General features: G+C 41.1%; 2 protein-coding genes across 6 annotated transcripts in view; one reads left to right on the plus strand and one right to left on the minus strand.

Annotated features, from left to right (window-relative positions):
• Nucleotides 1–24,215, minus strand: part of PARN (poly(A)-specific ribonuclease) — a 176,704-nt gene extending 152,489 nt beyond the window's left edge. For all 4 annotated transcript variants that reach the window (XM_080679022.1, XM_080679023.1, XM_080679024.1 and 1 more), the window contains exons 1-12: nt 24,030–24,215; nt 23,522–23,599; nt 21,988–22,067; nt 21,455–21,522; nt 21,288–21,369; nt 15,795–15,855; nt 10,517–10,682; nt 9,868–9,933; nt 7,944–7,982; nt 5,644–5,686; nt 4,087–4,167; nt 155–211 (exon numbers count right to left, since the gene is read on the minus strand). In XM_080679022.1, coding sequence (XP_080535148.1) covers nt 155–211; nt 4,087–4,167; nt 5,644–5,686; nt 7,944–7,982; nt 9,868–9,933; nt 10,517–10,682; nt 15,795–15,855; nt 21,288–21,369; nt 21,455–21,522; nt 21,988–22,067; nt 23,522–23,599; nt 24,030–24,048 — 840 coding nt within the window. In that variant the 5' untranslated portion in view covers nt 24,049–24,215. The remainder of the gene's footprint in view (nt 1–154; nt 212–4,086; nt 4,168–5,643; nt 5,687–7,943; nt 7,983–9,867; nt 9,934–10,516; nt 10,683–15,794; nt 15,856–21,287; nt 21,370–21,454; nt 21,523–21,987; nt 22,068–23,521; nt 23,600–24,029) is intronic.
• Nucleotides 24,216–26,578: 2,363 nt separating this feature from the next.
• Nucleotides 26,579–26,846, plus strand: part of BFAR (bifunctional apoptosis regulator) — a 30,525-nt gene continuing 30,257 nt past the window's right edge. For both annotated transcript variants that reach the window (XM_080677896.1, XM_080677897.1), the window contains exon 1: nt 26,579–26,803. The gene's annotated coding sequence lies outside the window, so the exon portion shown is untranslated. The remainder of the gene's footprint in view (nt 26,804–26,846) is intronic.

The raw sequence follows: 26,846 nt of genomic DNA on the forward strand, positions 1-26,846 counted from the left end.
ACAATCTACCTTTATGAAGTTCTAACATTTTCCTCCCTACCAGGTAAACACTCTAAATATAACCAAATGATTAATTTGTAATGATAACTAGGCATTTCACCTTCAATGTTATGTTCTGGAATCTAGTTAAAAACAAAAAGTTCAGTTCACTTACCGAATTAGCAATGGCATGAATGACTCTAGAAAATCCCACAGCATCATTCAGTTCTTCCTAATTTAAAACAAACAAAAAAACTACTCACTTACTATATTCCTATATTTGCCCAGTGGCAAACTGCGGCTCACGAGCCATATGCAGCTCTTTGGCCCCTTGAGTGTGGCTCTTCCACAAAATACCACGGCCTGGGCGAGTCTATTTTGAAGAAGTGGCGTTAGAAGAAGTTTAAGTTTTAAAAATTTGGCTCTGAAAAGAAATTTCAATCGTTGTACTGATGATATTTGGCTCCGTTGACTAATGAGTTTGCCGACAACTGCCCTAGCCAAAAAAAAAAGCACTGAAATTTTATAGTGCGTTAGCTTTAGTTTCACCTATTTTGCATCTATCATCCCTAACAACTGCATCTGAAATGATTTATGGTATTCCTTTATTCTGTTTTAGAAAGTTGAATGAGCAGGTGGCAAATTATTCATTAGTTACTAAAATAACAGTGCCTGGGGCTTACCATCACTTCCCATCACTTGTTACAATTTCCAAGTCTATCAAGCCATCATAAAAACACAAACCTTTAAAAGCTGCCACCTGCCGGCCGAATTCAATACTGAATTAAATTTTTAGGACATCCATCCAGCAGTCAAGAGATCAAAACAGCATTCCCATAATCCTTTTTTTAAATGTTTTTATTGATTTTAGAGAGGAAGGGAGAGGGAGAGAGAGAAGCATCAATGATGAGAGAGAATCATTGGTTGGCTGCTTCCTGCACACCCCCTACTGGGGATCGAGCTGGCAACCCTGGCATGTGCCCTGACCTGGAATCTGTGATCTCCAGGTTCATGGGTCAATGCTCAACCATCGAGCCACACCGGCCAGGCTCTCATTTCTTGATTTTGCTCCTTATTGAAAGTATTTTTATAAAATTTTTATAGTACAGCATTCTGAAACTCATCCCCACTCAGTTTTTTCTTTCCTATTTCCTTCCTAACAGTGTTTAAATAGGCTTCATTTCTCTCCTATCTTGAAACCCCTTCCTTAACTCTAAGCTCCAAGCAACTATTTACTCTCCCTTCTTCTTATCTCTTTACATATAAATTACTTTAAAACTTTCCTCCACTAACTAGCTCCAGTTTAACTCCCAGGTACTTGCAGCCTTCTGCTCTCTGGCATCACCCTCAATGAAACTGCTCACCTCTTTAAATGACTCCCAAAGCTAACTAGTATTACTAGAAATTGGAACACTTGTGACCTGTCGGTGGGAATGTAAAGTGGTATAGTCACTATGGAAAACAATATGGCAGTTCCTCAAAAAATTAAACAGAATTTCTATTTGATCCAACAATTCCACTTCTGGGCATATACACCAAAGGACTCATCCAGCCAGTGTGGCTCGGTGGTTGAGCATCAACCTATGAACCAGGAGGTCAGGGTTCAATTCCTGGCCAGGGGCACATGCCTAGGTGGGGGCTCAATCCCCAGTGTGGGGTGTGCAGGAGGCAGCTGATCGACAATTCTCTCATCATTGCTGTTTCTAACTCTCTGTCCCTCTCCCTTCATCTCTGAAATCAATAAAAATATATTTTTAATAAAAGAAAGAACTCAGAAATACTTGTACACCTATGTTCATAGTAGCATTATTCACAAGAACAAAAGGGTTGAAGCAACCCAAGTGTTCATCGACAAATGAATAAAGAAAATGTGGTGAATGGATAAAGAAAATGTGGTATACAAATGGGATATTATTGAGCCTCAAAAAAGAAAGGAATTCTGATACACACTATAAAATGGATAAACCTTGAGGACTTTACGCTATGTGAAATAAGACAGTAATACTGTATAATTCCACTTATATGAGGTACCTAGAGTAGTCAAATTCAGAGACAGAAAGTACCTGGAGCTGGTAAGAGGGAGAAATGGGGAGCTAATGGGTACAGAGTTCAGTTTTGCAGGATGAAAAGACTTCTGGAGATGGATGTGCTGATGGTTACACAACAATCTGAATGTATGTAACACTATGATATTGTACAATTAAAAATAGTTACGATGGTAAATTTTGTGTTATTTTACCACAATGAAAGTACATTTTTAAAGAATATTTTAAAAAGAAAAAAAAATCCCAAGACTAAACCCAATGACCACATCCTTACCCTTCTCTAGAGTATCAGACACTGTTGACATCCCCTTCTTCAAACACTCCCTTCCCTTGGCTGCTGTGTCACAATAATCTCCTGGTGCATTTTTCTACTTCTATCATTTAAATGCTGGTGGTCTTCAGAATCCTACACTAAGTCCTCTTCTCATCCCTCCTACACGCTGTAGGTGCTCTAATCCAGTCCCAGTCTCTCTGCCAACAACAATCAAGTCTAGCCCTCTGTACTATGCTCCAGAATGACAACTCTGCCTACAGGACACCTACCCTTGGATGTTCCAAAGACCCTGGTGACCCTACACATATCCAAATAGGCCACACAGGCAAAGGCTTGAGCTGCAAGTAATCTGCATCTTTGTGAAACAACCCAGGAAGAAAGGATGTGAGGCAGAAGCTTGCAAGGAGTTGCTAATATGCCATCTCCCACAAACCTCCCTCTGTCCCAGGAGGCTGAGATAGTTTCTCACTGCCTCCCAGATTCTGATGAGGCTTGGGACTTTCTGCCTCACCACACCACCACCACCCTACCCTTGTCAGAAGAGAGCTGCAGAATATGAAAGCACCTGGCTGCAATCTAGAATTGGCTCCTTAATAATGAGGTATCCACAATTCATGTTGCAGCCATCTGGCCCCTTTTTTTTCAGTGTTGTCTTTTTGTGTATGGAACAAGGACCACATGCAGCTGGCACCTTTGGCTGATCTTCCTTCTCTATGTAAGTAATAAAACATCTAAATCTCAAAATGGCTTATTTTGTCTTTACTGGTTGAATCAGTCAGATGTGGCCCAACCTTATATATCTGTCAGTTTGACATGCACCCACACACAAAAAACCCTACTCTACCTGTGTCCCCCCACCAATATCATTCAAGCCCACTCCATCTAAGTGAACTGACATCAGTCTACCCAGTTGCTCAAATGTCAAGCTTGAGCATCAGCATCTTCCTTCTCTTTTCCTCTTTCACCACCCACAACCAATCACAAATTCACTGATTATACCTTCTAAATATCTCCAGATTTCATCTAAACTACTACTAACTACCCTATTCCAAATCACTGGTATCTCTTAGCTATGTTACACCACAGCTTAACAGGCATCCCTGCTTCTAGTACAGGGGTGGGCAAACTTTTTGACTCGAGGGCCACAATGGGTTCTTAAACTGGACCAGAGGGCCGGAACAAAAGCATGGATGGAGTGTTTGTGTGAACTAATATAAATTCAAAGTAAAGGAGCGGAGGGGAGAGCAAGAGAACCCTCCGCTCTTTCGGCTCTGAGGGCCGGATAGAACAGCCGAACGGGCCGGATCCGGCCCGTGGGCCATAGTTTGCCCACGGCTGTTCTAGTCTTTCTCAAATCCAATCTCCAAATAGCAATCAAGGTGATGTTCCAACAACACAAATATGACCATATCATCCTAATCTGTCAAATCATATATTCTAAACTTTGTTGTAGTAAAACTAGTAACTTGCTTGAAATCAGACATAGCGGTATTAGTTAATAGGCAATGAAGAATAATGGCACATAATCCCAATGATAATCAAAAACACTTTTTTCAAGACTGCTTCATATAAGGGAATATTGGTCAACCATGTCAGACTCACTTTGTTGGCTATGTCTAAATACTTAAGTTCCCCTTGTTCTATTCTAGATTTTCCTACCAATTCAATTTTTCTATCGTAGAAAACTAATCATTAAATTGAATCCAACATATGATCTATAAATATAGAGAAAGTTATTTCCTTTGGGTGTCATTTCTCCCCCAAAGGAAATGAATGTAACTCAATTACCTGTTCTTTAGCATGTTTCTGCTGCTCTCTTCTTTTGCGTTCTTCTTCATCTACTTTGCTGACAACTATGTATCGCTCTTTCTAAAAGACATAAAGCCAACATACAATTTTCTGGAAGCAACTTGACCCAAAAAATTACGAATTCTGCTACCATGAGAACTTATCATTTTTATCACTTCATGTCTTTCATGGGCTAAAAACACTGAAAGGATTTTTAATGCCACCAAAAGTTGAGTTGATGCATTAAAATCCTGCTTCTATGTTTCCATGACAATTTCCCATGGTTTATTAATCCAACCCAACAGAATTCAAAGTATCAATAGCCCTAGCTGGTTTGGCTCAGTGGATAAGAGCGTCAGCTTGCAGAATGAAGGGTCCCAGGTTCAATTCTGGTCAAGGGCACATGCCCGGGTGGTCGGCTCGATCCCCAGTAGGGGCTGTGCAGGAGGTGGCCAATCAATGATTCCCTATCATCATTGATGTTTCTCTCTCTCTCTCTCCCTTCCTCTCTGAAATCAATAAAAATATATTTTAAAAAAATTATCAACAGACTGTGAGAATAGGACACTTTTCAAGATAAACACTAAGAAATTACATTGCATCTAAACATGAATTTCTAAACAGTTTTAAAATAAAGTTTCTACATCATATTTCATGAACATAAAAAAATCCTGGATTTTCTAATAATTTATCAGATTCCTTCTTCCTCATATATTGCATTTTTTATCAATTAAACACACCATAACACCTCCTATGTCAAAGTTTGAGATTTATCTTCTAGCACGATTGTTTCTTAATTCACTTAATCTATGCGTATAAAAGCCTAAGCAACCATTACGACTGGTCAACCTAACAATTGGCCACTATGACAAGCACTGACCACCAGGAGGCAGACGCTCAATGCAGAAGCTGCCCCCTGGTGGTCAGTGCGCTCCCACAGCCAACCTCCCATGCCCAGCCAACCTCCTGCGGTCCCTCCCCGCGGCCAGCTATCCCTAATCGGGACTGGGCGAGATGGCCCTGATCAGCCCCAATTGCCTGCCAAGCCAAGGAACCCCACCCATGCACAAATTCGTGCACTGGGCCTCTAGACTTTTATATAATTTGACATCCGACTTTAGAGCAACAACTAAATTCTAAAATTCTAAAATTTTGCAAAAGGAACCCATCATCAACCCACCATTACCCATTACAGTTCTGTCAGTACACCTTGGGAATACATGACAATACTTATGCATACAATTATGGCCTAAATTCTAAACTTTAATTTTGCTTGTCCACATAACAGGAATGCTTTAATTAGAGCATGTACTAACATTTGCATGCTTTCAAATTTACAAAGCCTGCTCACTCCCACTGGATCAGCATAAAGAAGCATTATAGATCAGCATTACCATGCTCATGTACAAATGAGGAAAATGAGGCTTAAAGCAGTTAAAGGACTAGCTAAAGGTCACCCAGCTCATAAATAGCAGGACCAAGAAGTGAATTCCGACTTTTGACATATCAGTGTACCATTGCATGTGTTTGTTAGCCCTGGATAACTCTTGAGGTTACCTTTTCAGTTTCTAAAGTCTCAACGTGAATGCCTTTGGGGTACCTAAAGAAAAGGAAGAACACATCACATCAGTAGAGTAGAAAATAACAGCTACCACCATAAGTATTTGAAAAGCAACTATATAGCTATAATTTAATTAAATATGAAATAAGTATTACTATGATAAAACCTAGTCCATAATATTTCAGCTGCTAAATGATCCTCTATTTTTGCTCTTAAACACACAGGAATGTATCTGATTTCAAATTGTTTTAGGGCTTCAGCATTTTCTGAAATGTCTTACATCACATAATACTGTCAACTCATTACCGCACAGTCAAATCTTTCTCCCAAATATAATAACGTTAATTTCCTAACTGATTTTGAAGGTCTTTTTAGATTGTATGGGCACACACACAAAAGGTTTGAGATTAGTAACTCTGTAGTTTGGCATGGTAGTCTGTACCAGCCAAGAAGAGGGATCTGGAACCCACATGAATTAAGTTGCAAGGATAATATGAAAGAAAGGGAGCCTGATCAAAAGGACAAGAACCTTTCCTACTATGTTCAAAGTAAATTTCCAGTATACTTGTCACTGACAGATTCTAATGGAAGAATAAGAACCCCAAACAAAGTCAAATGCAAACATCAAACTGTCTAACATTAATGTGCAATTTGGGGGTTGCAGATTCACTTGAAAACAGAATGAAACCAAAGGAAACATCCTCAGACAAATACACACACAAAATTTTAGATAATATTTCAGGGGATTTACAGACCTCCTAAAACCCATCCATGGTCTAACCTCTGCTTTAGAAAAATAATTAACCCCGGCTGGTGTGGCTCAGTGGTTGAGCATCGACTTATGAACCAGGTCACGGTTTGATTCTGGTCAGAGCATATGCCTGAGTTGCGGGCTCAATCCCCAATATGGGGTGTGCAAGAGACAACCGATCAGTAATTCTCTCTCATCATTGATGTTTCTATCTCTCTCACTCTCCCTTTCTCTCTGAAATCAATAAAAATATATTGTTTTAAAAAAGAATTCAGCTGAGTATTTCCTTGGTCTTAAAACCAAATTTTTATAGTATACTTTCAAAGAACAAAAACACTACACCACCCAGAATTTAACAGAGTAAAGCCAAAGGATAATTAAAATAAATTTTAAAAGGCTTTAAAGCATCTATTAAAAAGCCCTGGCTGGTGTTTCTCAATAGTCAGAACATAAGATCACACACTAGAGTCACAGGTTCAATTCCCCATCAAGGGCACATATCTGGGTTGCACATGTGTGTGGGAGGCAACCAATTTATGTGTCTCTCTCACATCGATGTTTTTCTCTCTTTCTCCTCCTTCCTTCCTCCCTTCCACTCTCTCTAAAAATCAATAGAAAAAATATCCTCAGGTGAGGATTAACAAAACAAAAAACAAAAAAAAAGAACACACAAAAAACAATAACATTGCCCTGACCTGGTAGCTCAGTTAGTTACAGCATTGTCCCAATATGTCAAGGTTGCAGGTTTGATCCCTGGTCAGGACACATACAAGAAGTCCAAGAAGCAACCAATGAGTGCATAAATAAGTAGAACAACAAATCAATGTTTTTCTCTCCCTCTCTCTAAAATCAATTTTTAAAAAATTTTAAAGCAATAACAAACAAAATTAATTAAGTGGGTATTCAACTTAAGAAAATAGGGGGAGCCAAAACCGGTTTGACTCAGTGGATAGAGCGTCAGCCTGCGGACTGAAAGGTCCCAGGTTCGATTCCGGTCAAGGGCATGTAACTTGGTTGCGGGCACATCCCCAGTAGGAGGTGTGCAAGAGGCAGCTGATCGATGTTTCTCTCTCATCAATGTTTCTGACTATCTATCCCTCTTCCTTCCTCTCTGTAAAAAATCAATAAAATATATTAAAAAAAAAAAAAGAAAAGAAAATAGGGGGACATAGCCTGGCTAGTGTGGCTCAGTAGTTGAGCGTCTACCCATGAACCAGGTCACAGTTAGATCCCCGGTCAGAGCACATGCCTGGGTTTCAGACATAGTAAGGGGTATGGAGGAGGCAGCCGATTAATGATTCTCTCTCATCATTGATGTTTCTATCTCTCTCCCCTTCTCCCTTCCTCTTTCTGAAATCAATAAGAACATATTTAACAAAAAAGAAAGAAAATAGGGGGAAGTAAAATAAAGCACTGCACAATAATTTAAAATGGTCAAATCACCAAGTACAGAATTCTATAAATGAAATGAGAGCTAAGAGATTATATTTCGTTTTTAAATCCTGGGTCCCTCACAGAATTCTTGCATATAATATAAACACTTACTTCCAGTTCAAAGTTTGATAAATTAGTTTTCTTTGGAACCTATAAAAACAAAAACAAAAAGATATTGGTCTTGGCTTATTAAAAGAAAATCCTAATTGATCAAGCACTGGTAGGGAAAGACATTTAATTTTTTTTAAAAACTTCAATAAAAGTGACAGGTAATATGTAAACAAAAATGGGCAGGATGCCTGGCAGACGTGGCTCAGCGGTTGAACGTCGACCTATGAACCAGGGAGTCAGGGCACATGCCCAGGGTTTGGGCTCAATTCCCAGTAGGAGGTGTGCGGGAGGCAGCTGATCAATGATTCTCTATCATCACTAATGTTTGTCTCTCTCTCCCTCTCCCTTCCTCTCTGATATCAATAAAAAATAAAAAATATTTTTTAAAAAATGGGCAGGATGTTTGAGGTGTGAGGATTCCTCACCACTTGCCTTCATCGAAGTGTTCTTTAATATTATTATACTACCTTTATAGAAGAGGTTGGAGTTCCTGTCTAACCAAAGTTTTACTTCCTGTGGCTTATACAGAGTTAAGGTAGACAGATGCACTTAAACACTTTTGTGAAGCTAGTCACAAAGAAAAATGTATGATGTGTAAGTTACTGACTCTGTGAAACACTGATTTTTTTTACCACAGAAAAATTAAAAGCATAGAAGTAGTCTGAGAATAAGTTCTTCTCTTCTGAAGCCTTTATAAATTAAGTACTCCTTGAGGCTAAAACAATTATGCCACTCTTAAGCATAACTTTATAAACCAAAGTTCCACAACAGTTTTAGCCTCTCCAGGATGGGACAAAGCTTTCATTCAGTGCTCAATATACTATCATACCCACTGTATTAATGTTAAAGTTAGTGTTTAAATCTTGGGAGTATGACTACAATAAAAACACTATTTATGAAAGTGTTTTTTGTTTCGTTCTGTCTTTATTTATTTTTCTATTGCTCATTTTATTTTATTAGAGGCCTGGTGCACCCTCTCCAATCTGGGATCCCTCTCACAATCCAGGACTGCTAGCTCCCAACCACTCGCCTGCCTGCCTGCCTGATTGGCCCCGTAACCACTCCCCTGCCAGCCTGATTGACGCCTAACTGCTCCCCTGCTGGCCCGATTGCCCCTAACTGCCCCCCCTGCCAGCCTGGTCGCCCCCAACTGCCCTCCCCTATGGGCCCGATCACCCCTAACTGCCCTCCCTTGCCAGCCTGGTCGCCCCTAACTGCCCTCCCTTGCCAGCCTGTTTGCCCCTAACTGCCCTCCCCTGCCGGCCCAGTAGCCCCCAACTGCTCTCCCCTGCAGGCCTGGTCCCCCCCAACTGCCCTCCCCTGCAGGCCTTGTCACCCCCAACTGCCCTCCCCTGCAAGCCTGGGCGCCCCCAACTGCCCTCCCTTGCCAGCCTGGTCACCCCTAACTGTCCTCCCCTGCTGGCCTGGTCCCCCCAACTGCCCTCCCCTGCAGGCCTGGGTCCCCACCAACTGTCCTCCTCTGCCAGCCCAGTCACCCCTAACTGTCCTCCCCTGCAGGCCTGGTCCCTTCCAATAGCCCTCCTCTGCTGGCCATCTTGTGGCGGCCATCTTGTGTGTTGGAGTGATGGTCAATTTGCATATTACCTCTTTATTATATAGGATTGTTGACAGTATTACAGATGTCCCCCAATTTTCCCTTCCTCCCAGCTCCTACCCCACTCCAGGCCTTTACCACACTATTGTCTGTGTCCATTGATTATGATATATGTATGTAATTTCTTTGGTTAATCTCTTCCCATCTCCCCCGTCCTTTCCCTCTGAGGTATGTCAATCTGTCCCATGCCTATTTTGTTCCTATTTGTTCAACTTTGGACCTATTTTGTTCACCAAGGCCAAATACAGCACATGTCAAAAATCATCTACCTTTCCCCAAAAAGACGTGAAAAGATTCAGGGCAACTAACCCCGTGCATGGGTCTAAGTCCAAATTCTTATTTTCTTCACTCTGTAACAAATCTTCTATTTTCTCTCTGATAAATTAAAATAAAAACATGAATGTCAATACTTCTAAGGGATAAAGTCACAATAAGGCTTAAAGAAAAATAATTTATTCTAGCATATTCTTTTTTTATTGTTGTTCTCAATAAATTAATGACAACACCTCAAGGCTTCATCAATACAAATGATTTAAATTTTTACTTTTCTAGTAAAGCAGTTATACTGATAAGCAAACTAAAAAAGTCTAGACACTCCTTCAATGGCACATTGGCTCATCAGAAACTTCACTGTGAAAGAAAAACACATGGACATGTTGCAAACATCTGGATGGGCCTGTTTCACTGCTCTGCCTTCAGAGGAACTAGACAGTGGCTACCAGGCCTTTGCAGAAGGCCTTCACAGTGACATGACAAGTCTAAGTATAGTAAACAGAATCCTATTTACTATATGCTATTGTCACACAAATTCAGATATGCCATAATTAAATCCTGCCAATCACAACATCACACCTCTGTGGGTACTATGTATGGGCAGCACAGGTTTAAGATACAGATGTCAGTCCTGCCCCCAATACACATTACACAATGCACATTTGGTTCCAGTTTAGGAACTTACACCACTTGGTCAATAAACTTCTTCTGATCCTCAGGAATCGTCACAGGACACTTTGATGTGTTAGGAGACACATATGATAGAGCTCCTGCACCATTGGACTGTAAACGTTTTTCATCATACTGCTCTCTTAACTGTCTTTCTTCTTCCTGATTTAAATATGGAATTCCTAAACATAGTTTTTAAGAAAAATGTATTAGTAGAAGTAACTGTGTTAACATAAAAATTGTTTAACAAACCAAAGAGCCTAAAATACTCAAGAAAGACCATATTTAACTATATCTTAAAAAAATCAACAGAAAAAGCAAATGATTCTGAAATATGTTTTCTATTCATACACTCCATTCACTTATTCTTTTAACAAAATTTTATTTGGCACTTAAACGTTGTTCCAGGAAATGTATGAGGCACTAGGGAATCTAACAGTGAGCAAAGTAGATGCATCTTGCTGTGTAGTGAATAACATGACTTTAGCCAGGATGATCAGAGAAGGCGACTGTGATTGAGGCCCAAAGCATAAGAATGATTCATATATGCAAAAAAAGAAAGAGTATCTCCAGCAGGGAAGTAAATATAAATGTACTGAGGATGGACATGGCATGGACTATTCCAAAAACAGCAAGGAAGCTGGTGTGGCCAGAATACAAAGAACATGAGGATGGCATGGCACCAGGCTGGAAAGAGGATGGGGCAAGATTACAGGCCACAGTAAAAATCTGTTCTATTCTAGGAGCAATGGGATGCCATTAGAAGATTTTAAAGAAGGTAATTAAATTGCCTGCTTCATGTTTTAAAAAGATCACCTGAAGTAGGGAAGTCAGTGCTACAAGCAATTGTCCACTATAACTGTCCAGGCAAGAGATGATCACTTAGATCAGAGATCAGTAAACGTTTTCTTAAAGGGACAAATAGTAAATGTTTTAAGTTTGTGGGATGTATGGGGGAATCTGTTGCAACTATTCAGCTCTGCTCTTGTGGCATGAAAAGAGTAATACACAATGAGTAAATGAATGGTCACAATTGTGTTCCAATGAAATTTTATTTACAAAACTAGAGGCCCGTTGCATGGCCTGCAGGGATTGGGCCGAAACAGGCTCTCTGAAATTCCCCCGAGGGGTCCCGAATTGCAAGAGGGTGCAGGCCAGGCCGAGGGACCCACCCAGTTCCGATTGGCCAGACCCCAGCAGCAAGCTAACCTACCGGTTGGAGCGTCTGCCCCCTGGTGGTCAGTACGCATCATAGCAACTGGTCAAATGGTTGAACAGTCCGACACTTAGTATATTAGGCTTTTATTATATAGGATAGGCAGTGGGCCATAGTTTGTACCCTAATTTAGACTATAAAGATGGAAAGAATGATTTTAGAAATACAACAGACAAACCTGCTGATATACTGGAGATGAGGGATAAAGAAAAGAACAAAATAAAAAATGATGCTATTAAATTTAAGCAATTAGGAAGATGATAGTGCCACTTAATGAGGTGGGGGGAAACTAGGCAAATAGGATTGAGGCTCCAAAGATGAAAACCAAAAGCTACCTCCTGGATATATGAAATCATTAAGGTACAGGTGAAAGGTGTTGGGAGAGAAATTTAGATATCATCAGGATATGTATGGTTTTAAAAGCCATGGGAGACTAACGAACTTTGTAGAAAGAATGATGGAATTTGATCACATCTGTCAACAGATAATAACACTGCTGAGGTTATTGTCTACATTCATTATGGAAGAAACTGAAATTACCAAAGTCAGTTCAAAGTTTGAGAAAATATACAGGAATGATGCAGTAGAGAAGAGAAAATAATTCAGGAAAAGAGAAGGGCAAACTGGAGGAGCCAGTGCTTGACAAGGAGACAGGGACTAGCCGTTGACAGACGTAGAAACTCCTCTTCACTGTAAAGAACAGAAGTAGGAAGGCTGGGTCCAGACATGAGTCTGGTGGTGAGAACGTGCAGCAGCTCTTCTCTGCTTTTTTCTATTTTCAATGAGAGGCCAAGACAAGTTTGTGGGATGTATGGAGAAAGTTTGGAGAAAGAGATTGTAAAAAAACAGAGAGCTGGAAAGGGAATTTCTAAGTCAATAAAGTAGGATTTTTGAGCATGAATGTTTATTTGAAGCTTGTGATCATGAATTTAAAGTAACAAATTAGCTCAGACGTGTCATGTTTTCCAGCAATATTCACATGTTCAGAAACAGAGAAGGTGGGTAGTCAGATCCAACCAGTGTTGAGACTTTGTTAGGTAAGTGCAATGGAGAGACAGGGAAGGAAGGATATGATGGACCACTTGGATAAGGAGGGAAGTCAAAACAGGAGAGTAGAACAAGAGAGTGGAAGGATACTGATAGTGAAAACGCAATGCAGCCCTGACCGGTTTGGCTCAGTGGATAGAGCTTCGGCCTGCGGACTGAAGGGTCCCAGGTTCGATTCCGGTCACGGGCATGTACCTTGGTTGAGGGCACATCGCCAGAAGAGAGTGTTGCAGGAGGCAGCTGATCGATAGTTCCCTCTCATTGATGTTTCTAACTCTCTATCTCTCTCCCTTCCTCTCTGTAAAAAATCAATATTTAAAAAAAAAAAAGAAAAGAAAAGAAAACGCAATGCAGGTCAACAGATTGCTGAAATAAGGTACTGGAGTAAGTAAATGAGAAGAACAGAAGGTAGTGCTCTCAACAAGAAATGTTGGGAGTGGGTGATAAGACCCATGATGCTACCAAGCCATGGGAGAGTGGAAGGGAGGAAGGAGGGGGAGAGATAGAGGGACTACTGACCACCTGATCAAGAAACAGTAAGGACTACTGACCACCTGATCAAGAAACAGTAAGACAGAGCATTTGCTGGTCATCCTTGTGGATGCAGAGTTCACCCAGAATGAGGAGAGAAATAGGAGTAGAAAGACAAATAAGCCAAAGCCAAAGTTGTCAGTGAATGCTATGCCCATGAAGTCAGCAGAAAGAGGGGTGGCAGAGCTGGGTGACAGTCCTGAAAAAAACTGTAGCTCCTGAGAAGAGAGAATTCAAATGGTTTGAAAGTGGCATGGGGAAGCAAGGATACCTACTAATGCCGGGATGAAGGTATAAACAGAGAGCTGGGAAAAACCACCTTTGATGCTTCAGGGAGAACATTAACAAGGAGTCACCTGGTTCCATTTCATAAAAGAAAGTCAATACTGACAAAACTACCAAGAGAAAAGGGTCTGGCATTTACAAAGAGTGACTGGAAAGATTTGATAAGGAAGAGAAGTGAGGGTCTATATCAGATTTAGAATACCAACAACAGCATGAAGATAAGAATCCTGGTAATAATAGATGGCCTGGGGGTCCTGATCCATCTGTGACTAAATTATTCCAAATATTCTGACTATAAAACAGTAAGAAGAGACACACTCTAATTGGGCTGTTTCTCTCCTTTTATGAAAATAAAACCATCAGGTTGGAAACTATACTACATCCATATGAGTCTGGTTAAAGTAATGCCTTAAAAAGAATTTTGTGCTTATTCCAATAAAGTGTTCTAACTGCATTTGGCACTTGTATTTTATAATGGCTTTCAGAACCAAGTATGAGCCAAAAGAAAAAAAAATATTTTACATATCCAAATTGTGTTACCCACTTGGTTTACCCACTATGTTAAGCAGTTTGGGCGCCAAAACTTTTTAGTTATTTCCAAAAATAAAATCGCCAATAGAAATTATAATACAGCACCACTGAAGCAATTAAAAAACAACATATCAAAAACAGATCCAGAGACACAGAAGCATCAATCAGACCATCAAACCTCAGAGGGTAGGGAAGGGTGGGGGTAAGGGGGAGAGATCAACCAAAGGACTTGTATGCATGCATATAAGCATAACCAATGGACACAGACACCAGGAGGGTGAGGGCATGAGCGGGGGGGGGGGGGGGGGGGGGCATGGGGGGATAAGGACACATATGTAATACCTTAATCAATAAAGAAAAAAAAAACATAGCATGAGTTCTAAAGGCCTCCCAGGAAGACCACGCTGAGAGGAAGTGAATTTATTTGAAGTCTATGTTCTAGTACTTTTGTTTAAAAAAATTTCCTTCCTAACCTTACTCAATAATTCTACATTCACCATGGAAAAGAACACAATTTAGGAAAATAATTACAGTAAAAGTAGTTATTGACCTTACCAGCAGCAGGTACTTAATAAAGCTGATAAAAACCAAAGATTTTCCAAACACTGTTCAGGAAATGAATGGAGGAAGGAAAACCACTCTTGTATGCTCTAATATCAGACATGCACTCATTAGATATTTAATGGTCACTCCCCCCTGATGAAGAAGAGGAATCATGCTATGCACCAAGGGCAGTAATGAGACACAGTCCCTTTCCTCAGAGTGCTCAGCAGCCTACCACACCAGCAAGTTAGCCATCATGATATTACAGTCTATGCAGACTTTTTTTCTCCCATGAGAAATAGAGAAACCATCTCTTATTATAAAACAAACACCAATAGGAAAAGGGAGTTTTTCATTACAGGATTACTGAAATACAGCTACTTTTTAAAGTACTATACCATACTACTTGTCTCACTGAAAGATAACAGGAAAGCATTCCCCACAGATTTTAGATAAGTCACATAGAATAAATTATTAATAACTATGTTATTCTGTTATTAACTATGTATAAGTAGTTAATTCATAGAACAAACTATGAGTAAGCTCTACTCAATAAAATCAGGAGTTTGAGAGGCTTCATTAGAGCCAGTGAAGTAGCGTCTACTCTTCTGTTCAGTTCATGGTTAACTAGGTTTGTGGGGGGAAATGTACAATAAAGGTTTCAAAAACTTGCCCTGGCCATGGTTAGAGCATCGGCCCAGAGACAGAAGGGTCACGAGTTTAATTCCTGGTCAAGGACACATACTTCAGTTGCAGGTTCCCCAGCCCTGGTAGAGGCGCATGCAGTAGGCAGCCAATCGATGTGTCTCTCTCACATTAATTTTTTTTTTTCTCTCTCTCCCCCTCCTTCCTCCCTTCCACTCTCTCTGGAAATGAATGGGGAAAATATCCTTGGGTAAGGATTAAAAAATAAAAAAATAGAAAAATAAAAAATAAAAAACTGTAAGTTTAAGAAACCAGGAAAACTAGTGGTATAATTTTTTTTAAGTTAAAAAAAAAAAAAAAAACTTTTTTAAACCTAGAAGGCTGCATGTGATATACTGGATTTCTGAGATTCTGTATCAGAGAGCAAGCATAACAAGATAATTCTCAACCAAATTTACATTTTCACGTTCTAAAGAAAAGTCACAGATAATCTTACCATTGCGGAAAACTTTATTGAAATCAAATCCTTGGCTTGCTAGAAAGTCAATGCTTGAGCTCTGAAACAAGAGCAAACAGGACATACATTTCAGTGATTTTAATGGCAGGTATGTAAACAGAAGTGGAGAAGTAACTCAGGTGAGTAAACATAAGCAACCAGGCAAGGAAACAACATGTCAAAAGTCAGAAGACAAGGGATTTCTACTCCCAGGCTGCCAAACAATCCATTAATTAACTTAAACTATCCAGGCTCTGCTCCTTTATAACTTACAAGTGACCCGGTGCACGGATTCGTGCACATTGAAAGGAAATTAATTAGAAGAAATATTTTAATATCACTATTCGCCCTTTCTCTATAATAGAAGTCACCGAAGCTTGGCAGTAAACCAGATTCAGGGCCGACAGTGCCCCAGCAACAACATAACCCACGGCCAAAGGTGGAATGGCCCTACAAGGAATCGAGCTCCCTCCTCTCTGGTTAGGGGTGTGTCACCCAAGAACCAATACTGCCAAGTCACCGCAGCTCAATGTGCATCATATGTACCGGCCAGTTGGACGGTCGGACAGTCGCTTAACCTTTTTTATATATATATAGATAAAACAAATATTCCTTGCTTCACAGTATTTAAGAAAACTACTTAGTGAACATATATTCGCCAATAGGCAGAAAACTCCTGATCACTGTACTGACTAGAAGACTAGAAGTAAAAATAAAATATATTTATACTATCTCACCCCAGTTCAACTTTAAGGTATAGCTCAAATGTGCAGGTTATAAGACAGCACTATCCACTTCAAATTACTATTGGGATTCTGAAAACCCAAAATCTTGACTGGATGTTCTTTACATTCAAGATCAAAATAGATAAAAATTCCCAGTAACAAGATATTCAACTAACATCTGAAACCTAGGGTGAGTTGAAATATTTAAGTAAATTTAAATAAAAACATTAAGTGAATAATATTACACGATGTACAGAAGAATGGCAAAATCACAAAGTTCTTACTCAAACTGATTGAAGAGTAAGAAATATTACTGTAGCTACTCTAATTTTACTCTTGTCTTAAGTCTGAATTGAAAAGGCAATGCAAATGAATCATTTTAATCTAATCCCTCACAGAATTACCTTCCCTGAACTGTACTTTGACTTTATACCATCAGTCCAGACTGTCGTACTGTTCCATTAAACGCATTACAGTATTTGCTTGAGAGATATGGTTAAAGAGTAGGTTTTCTACATTAATGATTTCTTTATGAAAATGGAAGGGGAAATGTTCTGAGGTCTCTAGTTTGAGCAAAGCCAAATTTCTCTTGATCCTGGTTTGTTTAGATCCTATGGCCACAAATTGTGTGTTTCTCCTTTTCTTAGCTGGTAGGAAGCTCAGAGACCAAGAGTGGAAACATTCTTTGTCACAAATTCTGTGTTCTAATCATACCATGGTAATCATATCTGCATTTTTCTTTTCTTCCAATTTTTCACTTACTTATTTTTTAAATCATGTTAAAATGTAAATACTACACATATCTTTATCAGCCAACACAAATTCTTTTTCAAATTTGGTGGATTATAAAAAGACAATCTTACCTACTCCCCCTCCCCAACACACACACTTAGGTACATGTACATCATTTTCTATCATGTCCAAGTTTTCTATGGTTTAAAACAAGCAATCTTAAAAAAAAATAAAATGAAACAAGCAATCTTTCCCCTGACGTTTTCCTGTTCTGAACCAAGACCCAGTGATTTCTGACTTGGGCCACAAGCCTGTATACTCTTGTAATTCTGTCCACCTATATATTCCATCACCGACAGAAACACCAAAAGATGGACTATGGAAAGGCATTCTTGTCCGTCCGGTCACTAGACTCTAAAAGATCTTAACTTCCTTCTCTTTAAAAATCCTGAGTTGCCTCACACCGGGGAGGCAGGGTAGGAACGGCCCACAGAGCTACCACCACCCTTCGTGCCTTCTTCCCTGACATCATGCTCCAGTTCCTGGTTGGATTTACTTTTGGCAAAGTGGTTGAAATGTACTAGTATATGGCTCAGAATTATGACATGCCAAACCTAGATAAAAAACTTGAAGAAATTAAAAAGGACATGGATGCCATTTCCGATGGTCTTAGGCTCTACAGCAGCAGTTCTCAACCTGTGGGTCGCCCCACAGGTTGAGAACCGCTAGCAGGGTCGCCTAAGACCATCGGAAATCACAGATATTTACATTACGATTCATAACAGTAGCAAAATTACAGTTATGAAGTAGCAACGAAAATAATTTTATGGTTGGGGGTCACCACAACATGAGGAACTGTATTAAAGGGTCGCAGCATCAAAAAGGTTGAGAACCACTGCCCTAGTTCATGAGGCCAACTCCAGCACTGACTCCAGGAAATCCTGACTCTACTCTTCTCCAGGGACTCCTTTACATCTGAACCAAAGCTTCTGTCTCCAGTCTCAGCCTTTGCTTCGAACACAAATGGGGCCACAAGTTAAGAACTGTCCTTACTTTCCCAACATCTTCACTTCTTCCCTTCCTCCTTTAGCAGCCTGGGAGGTCCTAAGACTGGAATTATGGTATAGATTAGTAAATATGACCTTTACTTAAAAAAAAATCCAGAGTCACCCTGGCCTGTGTGGCTCAGTGGTTGGGTGTCAACCTATGAACCAGGAGGTCCAACAGTTCTATTCACAGTCACATGCCTGGGGTTTTGCACTTGATCCCCAGTGGGGGGCCTGCAGGAAGCATCAGATTAATGATTCTCTCATCATTGATGTTTCTCTCTCTCTCTCTCTCCACCCCCCTTCCTCTCTGAAATCAATAAAAATATATTATAAAGAAAAAAACACTATGGTTTATTTGATAATTTAACAAAACAGGTTACAAGCCCTGGCTAGTATGGCTCAGTTGATTTAGCGCAGTGGTCGTTAAACTCATTAGTCAACAGAGCCAAATATCAACAGTACAACGATTGAAATTTCTTTTGAGAACCAAATTTTTTTTTTTAATATATTTTATTGATATTTTACAGAGAGGAAGGGAGAGGGATAGAGAGCTAGAAACATCGATGAGAGAGAAACATCGATCAATCGATCAGCTGCCTCCTGCACACCCCCCACTGGGGATGTGCCCGCAACCAAGGTACATGCCCCTGACCGGAATCGAACCTGGGACCCTTCAGTCCACAGGCCGACGCTCTATCCACTGAGCCAAACCGGTTTCAGCGAGAGCCAAATTTTTTAAACTTAAACTTCTAACGCCACTTCTTCAAAATAGACTCGCCCAGACCGTGCTATTTTGTGGAAGAGCCACACTCAAGGGGCCAAAGAGCAGCATGTGGCTCGTGAGCCGCAGTCTGCCGACCAGGGATTTAGTGTCATCCCTGTGCACCCAAGGTTGCTGGTCCAATTCCTGGTCAGGGCACATGCCTGGGTTTTAGGCTCATCCCTGTCAGGGGGCGTGCAGGAGGCAGGCAATCAATGTTTTTCTCTCACATCAATGTTTCTCTTTCCCTCTCCCTTCCTCTCTCACTAAAAGTCAATTTTTTTAAAAAATTTTTAATCATCACCCCAGGATATTTTCCTATTGATTTTTTAGAGAGAGTGAAAGAGAGAGGGAAAGACAGAAATATCCATGTGAGAGAAACATCGACTGGTTGCCTCCTGCATGCACCCTGATGGGCCCGAGCCAGGGAGGAGCCTACAACTGAGGTACATGCCCTTGACCAAAATCAAACCTGGGACCCTTCCGTCTGCAGGCCTATGCTCTGTCCACTGAGCCAAACCGGCTAGAGCTTAATTTTTTTTTTTTTTAAACAGGTTGCACAACTAAAATTACCTTCACCTTTTCTCTTCATTCCCAGGCATACCTGAGATTAACTCTCAATTTTATTTGCTTATATCCTGCCTTATTATAGAAAGAATTTGACATGACTCAGTCACTCAGAAGCCTACCCTTCAGGCTTTCCTAACTGAATTACTACTTACACACAAGAGAAAGGAAAGTTGAGATGACATAAATGAACTTATGTTGCTACTGGAAGAGAAGCCAGAGCACAGGATTGTAAAGGAGAAAAAATTAACACTTATCTTTACTCACATATTTACACACTATCCCACTTATTCACATTCTCCTTATCCATTATAACAGATTAAGAGGAAAGAAAAAGGAAACTGATATTTAGTAAGTGTCTACCAGCTCAGCTACCACAACCATTCTAAGGGAGAATCTCCCATATGCTTGCCTTGGCTCATAAGCCCTCTCCTCCTCAGGAGGAAACAATAGTTTTTTCCACCCTCCCTTTCTAATTGGTGAACTTGGAAAAAGGAACTAAGGGTCTATAGTTTAGCTCCTTCTGGGTTCTTTTTAGACAGGATACACACATACTCTGCTCTTCCAGAAAATAAAGCTCTACCTTTGAAGGTGGGTGCAAAAAGAATGAGGTGGGAAGGAGCCTGCAGGTCCGGAGCTGTAAGTTCAATTCAGGTGTAAGATATTAAAAATCCCAAAAAGAGCCACATTATGAAGGCAAGTTCTCAAACCCATTATCTGGCTACACTTAGAACACTTCATGCAGTTCTCAAAGTTTTGAGAACTTTATGCAATTCTCAACATCTTACTAATAATAAAGCTCATGTTCTGATTTCCATCTACCTGTCACTTGCATCTTACTCAATTCATTCCAAAGTAAAGGGTAAGACAGCAGTGTAATTAATTTAGAACCCTAAAATTGAAGGTCAGATACAGTGTACAGATGATAGCTTGTGAAACTGTGCACCTGTAACGTGTTTATAATTTTGTTAACCAGTATCACACCAATCTATATACATAAAAGCCAGCGACTGGAAAACCATAACTGGTCACCATGACGCCCACTGCAGGCAGCAAACCGCTGATCTGAGGGTGGGGCCAGCTGGCCAACCTCCTGCAGCCCATCCCCCCAGCCAGCCCCACCCCTGATCGGCCTCTCCCACCCTGATAGAGGGCTGGTGGCAGGCCATGGCCCTTCCCTTCGGCCGGCCCCACCCCTAATCGCCCCCCACCCCAATAGGGGGCGGGGCCGGCCAACCAACTGCCTGCAGCCCCTCCCCCCACCAGCCCCGCCCCTGATGGGCCCCCCACACCAATGGGGGTGTGGGGCTGGCGGGCCAACCTTCCATCCCCGCTTCTCCAGCTGCTGAGCCCCGATCGCGCCCCCCTCACCCCATTCGGGGGCACGGCCAGACAGCCAACCCACTGCCCACAGCCCCTCCCCAGGGCCGGCCCTGCCCCCAATTGGTATATAATAAATTTGTGTACTGGGCCTCAATGAAATTCAATGAAAAGGAAAAATTAAAACATAAAATAAATGAAACTGAAGGTCAGAGATGAAATAGTTTGCCCAAAGCTCAAAGTTAGTGACAGAACCAAATTTTAAAGAGAATTCTGATTCCACATATCCCCACGGAATCATCAGCAATTCATATCAGAAAAACTCAATTATGTTACTAACCTGACAAACAAATTTGACATCTGGTGAGGATCTATTGAAGGGTTTCGGGAAAACATAGAAGTTAAATGACTTTATTATATACCTGGGAACACAAGATATACAAGGAGATTAGGGGGTTACATTATGCCATGACAAAAGCATTCCCACCACTTGTTAAAACAACCTACTTTGAATGTATGCAGTCATACTTAAAAGCGCAAAGTCCAAACTGAAACAGCAAAAAGTCCATGGAATGCTGGAAAAGGGAAATAAAACATCTGTCAAAACAATGCTGTATATTTTATGTGAGCAACAGTATTCTCAATCAGATGGGCTTTCTAATTACTAAATTTGACTTGGGCAGAATACTTCCTAATAGAACAGATTACAGATTATGTATTAGAAGCATTATTAGTTTATATACATCTCTTAATGTTCTTCCCAATTAGACAGCTATCCACCATCCAAAGCATCATATTAGGTCTATTTCCAAATTATTAAAATAACCACATCATACTTCCTATAAAACAAATTAACATTGAAAATACTAAACCTTTTCCCAAAATGTTTTCCAGCAAACAATTATTTTTGCTGTTGTTTTAAACAACACTAAAATATCATTTCATAGCTTGGGTTGAGAAGTTTAATGATTATATTGTTCTATAATTCAATGTAAGGAGGACCAACGTGGGGGAGAGGGGTTTCTAGCACATCCACTTACCTTTTTGAGCTTCTGATACCTCTCTTCTGGAGTGTCAAAACCATTTGTTAATGTGGTAACTGAAGGTCCATCACTGATTCCTAGATTTTAATAAGTAAAAGCTTTTAACTTGTTAGTAAATACTAATGTAAAAATGTCAGTCACCTATTCAATGGCTCTGTAATTTTATATTTTCATGTATTACGAAGTGCTCCTATTTCACTTTTTCAAAATTAGCATTCATTTCACTGGCGACCAAGCTAAACTCTATAACAAATTTAGAAATGTGAATGTTTCTATTTCAGAATCGGCAGTTCCAGTGTCTAAAATAGGTTTCAAAACACATGAATGATTTAAGAAAACAATATCTATGATTAAGTTTTACTGCTTTCAAAAGTTTAATGCATAATCAGATATCAACAAATTCTGAAGTCTATTATTGTTAGAGTCCCAGTCTTGGCCAGCAGTTTGGAGTAACATCTATACAACAAAGGTATTTTCCAGGTCAAGAGAAAATTATTTCTGGTGAAAACTCTTAGCTTCCCAGAGAACTGAATCCTACTAAAAAAGGCATGTATGTAAAAGTAAAGCCAAGGATCTACAGGGTGTCCCCCAAAAATCTATACACAGTTTGAGATTATAAAGTCAGTATTTATTAACATACAGTTCATTTTCAAAATTTAAAAGAATCAATAGAAATGAGTGTTTATACATTTTTGGGGGACACCCTGTATTTACTCTCAGCATGGGTTCCTTCAGAAAAAGCTGAAGAATTTTTAAACATGTAAAATCTGAGTGAAAGTGGATATCTATACCAAAGAAAGTCTACTGTTCATATTAACTTTAACAATTTAAAAATTAATCTCTAAAACAATTAATCTGATCCAAAAAGAAAAAAATCCTTGCAATTGTACATGTTGGTAAAGTATTATACACACATACACACCCATGCCAAGGTAGGCAATGAACACTTCCACAAATGCATAAAGCCTGACCCAAAAGTCAGTCACAAAGGACAAATATTGTATGATTCTATTTATAGGCAGTGCCTCGAGTAGTCAAATTCATAAAGACAGAAATATTGGTTGCCAGAGGCTGGGGAGGGGGAAGGAATTGGGAGTTGTTCAAAGGATATAGAGTTCCAGTTTGGGAAGATGAAAAAGTTTAGGATGGTAGAGATAGTTGCACAGAATGTGAATGTACTTAGTGCCACTGAACTATTTTTAAATGGTTAAAATGGTCAATTTTATGTTATGTATTTACCTAACACACCAAAAAAAAAAAAAAAAGCCTGACCCTAACCCTGAAGCTCTCTGTCAAATTGTTTTAAGCAGCACCAAAACCATATTCTATCCGAAACCCTCAGAGCCCCAACAATCAAAAACCCACTTCCCTGCTTTTGAAACGCTTAAGAGGAAATGTTGAGACTCACGGAACTTTTCCAAGGCTATAAACAGGGAAAAGGGGCCAGCAAGCAGAAGTCAGGGGCAGGGTGTCAGAAGGAGCCGGGCCACGCACTGCAAGGTGCTAGCCGCGAGCTTGCAAGGAGGGATACCTGAAAACTCCCCATCGATGGCAAAGAAGTCCGCCTCCTCTATGGCCTGGTACACTTTGTGAAGATTACTCTTAAAATCTGCGGAAAAACCGAGAAGCTCAGAACCGGTGGCTTGGCTTTCTGCCCACAAACGCCTAAAGGGGATAGCGGGGGAGGGCCAAGGAGCTCCTAAGGCCTGGGACCCGAGGACAAGTACTGCGGGGATGCTGGGAACCTAGAGCGTCCAGGCCCTAAGGGGTGCCTGGGCCGGAAAGGGACAAGGATTGAGGGTGTACGGACCAGGGAGGAGCAAGGCCCTGAGGGGTGCCCGCAGGAGAACAAGACCCCGAGGGGGCACGGGACAGAGAGGGTCAAGCGCCCAAAAGGCACACAGGCTTAGGGGGCACACTCGTGAGAGGCTGCCTCAGCCTCCGGCCCCACCAAGCAGATTGGCGGGCCGTGATCCGGGCCTAGAAGGCCGAGTGAAGGGGACCGTGGGGACGCGGGGAGGTGCACGGCCGACACGCACTGCTCCGGATTATCTCCATTCTGTAGGGTGGCCGGAAGCCAGGCCCGCCCGGGCCGCCTCGGCCGTTCTACTCGTAGAGTTCCGCAACGACGGCAGCGGCGGCTGAGGTACCAACTACAGAGACCGCAGCGGTGATTTCCGGGAACAGAGCGCGCGGGCGCGCAATCACGTGCGCAGCGTCACGGTAGGGGCGGGGCCAAGGCTGGGCTTCCCTCACTCCTTCCAGGGACAGAGGAGGGGCGTGGCTATCGAAGTCCCCTAGGCTAGGCGATCTAACTTAGGCGGGGCATTCTGTTTAGAAGAAATATGCATATCCTGACATCCAATCAAGGAACAAATATTTCCTGGGTTCCTATTATATTCCAGGCACTCTGTAAGGAATGGGGATACAGTGATGAACAGAAAACAAGGTCCCTGGCCCCACTGGAGCTTAACTTGGGGGAAGAGGGGAAAGTCAAGCAGGAATCAAACTTGCCACTTGGAAGCATGATAATCTTTTTGAAAAGAAAGAGCAGGATGATACAATGATAATAATGTGAGAGAGGGTTATATAAAAAGGTAATGAGGGCCCAGCCAGTGTTGCTCAGTGATTGAGATTGAATTTCGACCTATGAACCAGGAGGTCCTGGTTCTATTCCAGTCAGGGCATATGCCTGGGTTGTGGTCTGGATCCCCAGTAGAAGGCCTGCAGGAGGCAGCAGATCAGTGATTCTCTCTCATCACTGATGTTTCCATCTCTCTCTCCCTTTCTTTCTGAAATCAATAGAAATAGATTTTTAGCCCTAGCTGGTTTGACTCAGTGGATAGAGCTTCGGCCTGGGAACTGAAGGGCCTGGGGCCTGAAGGGTCCCGAGTGTCATTCCAGTCAAGGGCACATGCCAGGGTTTCAGCCTCGATCCCCAGTCGGGAGCCTGGGGGAGGCAGCTGATCAATAATACTTTCTCAACACTGATGTTTCTATCTCTTCCTCTCCCTTCCTCTCTGAAATCAATAAAGATCTATTTTTAAAATATATTTTTTTAAAAAAATTAAAAACACTTGTGTATCAAAGGACACTATCCAACAAGGTGACATGGCAATCCATGCATGGAACAGGAGAAGATATTTGCAAATCATATATCTGATAAAGGGTTAATATCCATAACATATAAAGAATTCCTGCAACTCAGCAACTCAAAAACAAACAATCCTATTAAAAAATGTACAAAGGACTTGAATAAACATTTATCCAAAGAAGATATACAAATGGCTAACAAGCACATGAAAAGATGATCAATGTCACTAATGCAAATCAAAATCACAATGAGTTACCATTTCATATCCATTTTTCGAGAAATTACAACTTCCTGTACTGCTGGAGGGAATGTAAAATAGTGCAGCCACTATGGTGGCTCTTAAAAAATTAAAAATAGAATTATATGATGCAGCAATTCCACTTCTGGGTATACATCAACAGAATTGAAAGCAGAGGTTTTTGAACTACACCAAAAATATCCTATGTAAAGTACACTGTGGACTTGTAATATTATGTTAATTTCTGGGTAAATCTATATGCTAATCCATTTATTAGCAGCATTTTTCATCATAGCCAAAAGGTGGAAACATCCCAAGTGTCCATCAACAGATGAATAAGCAAAATGTGCTATGTACATACAGTGGAATATTATTCAACCTTAAAAAGAAGGAAATTCTGCCCTGGCTGGGTTGTTCAGTTGGTTGGCGTGTCGTCCTGTACACCAAAAGGTTGCAGTTCAATTCATTTATGCTAAGTGAATTAAGCCAGTCATAATAAAATACTGTACAATTCCTATTATGTGTGGTACCTAGAGTAGTCAGTCAGAGACAGAAAGTAGATGGTGGTTACCAGAGGCTGGGGGGAGGGGACCATGAGGAGGTGTTAAATGGATATGGAATTTCAGTTTGGGAAGACGAAAAAAATCCTGAAAATAATGGTAATGATGGTTGCATAACACTGTGGATATACTTAATGCCACTGAACTGTACACTTAAAAATAGAAAAAATGGTAACTTTTATATTACGTATATCTTTACCACACACACACACACACACACATGCTGACACCTATTACCAGATTATCCTCCAGAAAATGAGTTCACACACTTCGGGCACTGGCACAGGTCATTACCAATCCTTTTACTCTTTGCCACTTTCATAGGTAGAAGTCACCCAAATGACCAATTTAACAATCTCCAGACCATCAATTTAAAACGGATTAACTCAGCATGAATTCTCAACGTATCAAGAGGCTTGAGGGAAAAAAGTGGTAAAGTCATTTTAATTCCGATTCTTGATACTGTAAATGGAACTTTAGCCATGGTCCTCTGATTTTCTGAAAAATGTGAATAAGAAAAAAAACCTATGTGAAGTACACTGCGGACTTGTAATATTATTTTAATTTCTACGTAAATCTATTTGTTCCAGACTCAAAAACAGCAGCCAGGAACACACATACAGAAACCTCAACTTCGGCGTGCTACGCACTGCCCTTCGGGGTCCCTGAAGAGGAAGGGGCGGGGCCGATATTGGTACGCATGCGTCGAGCTCCTCGGCGGGGAGTGGCCGCTCTAGGCAGCGGGGAGGTCGCGGGGTGGGGGAGCTGGGAAACAAGTGCGACCTTTCCTCTATGGTCCGAGCCCCGGGCACCTTCCCTGGCTGTCTTAGGTTACTTCCGGAAGTGAAGCTGCCACCTCCTCTACTTCGGCGGGGTCCAGCCTGGGGCAACGGACGGGTGGGCCCCGGCTTGAGCGCAGTGGTAAGCAGCCGCGCGGCGGGTGATAGTGAGAGGGAGACCCAGG

The sequence above is a fragment of the Plecotus auritus genome, assembly GCF_963455305.1.
Source record: "Plecotus auritus genome assembly, chromosome: 7".
Lineage (NCBI taxonomy): Eukaryota > Metazoa > Chordata > Mammalia > Chiroptera > Vespertilionidae > Plecotus > Plecotus auritus.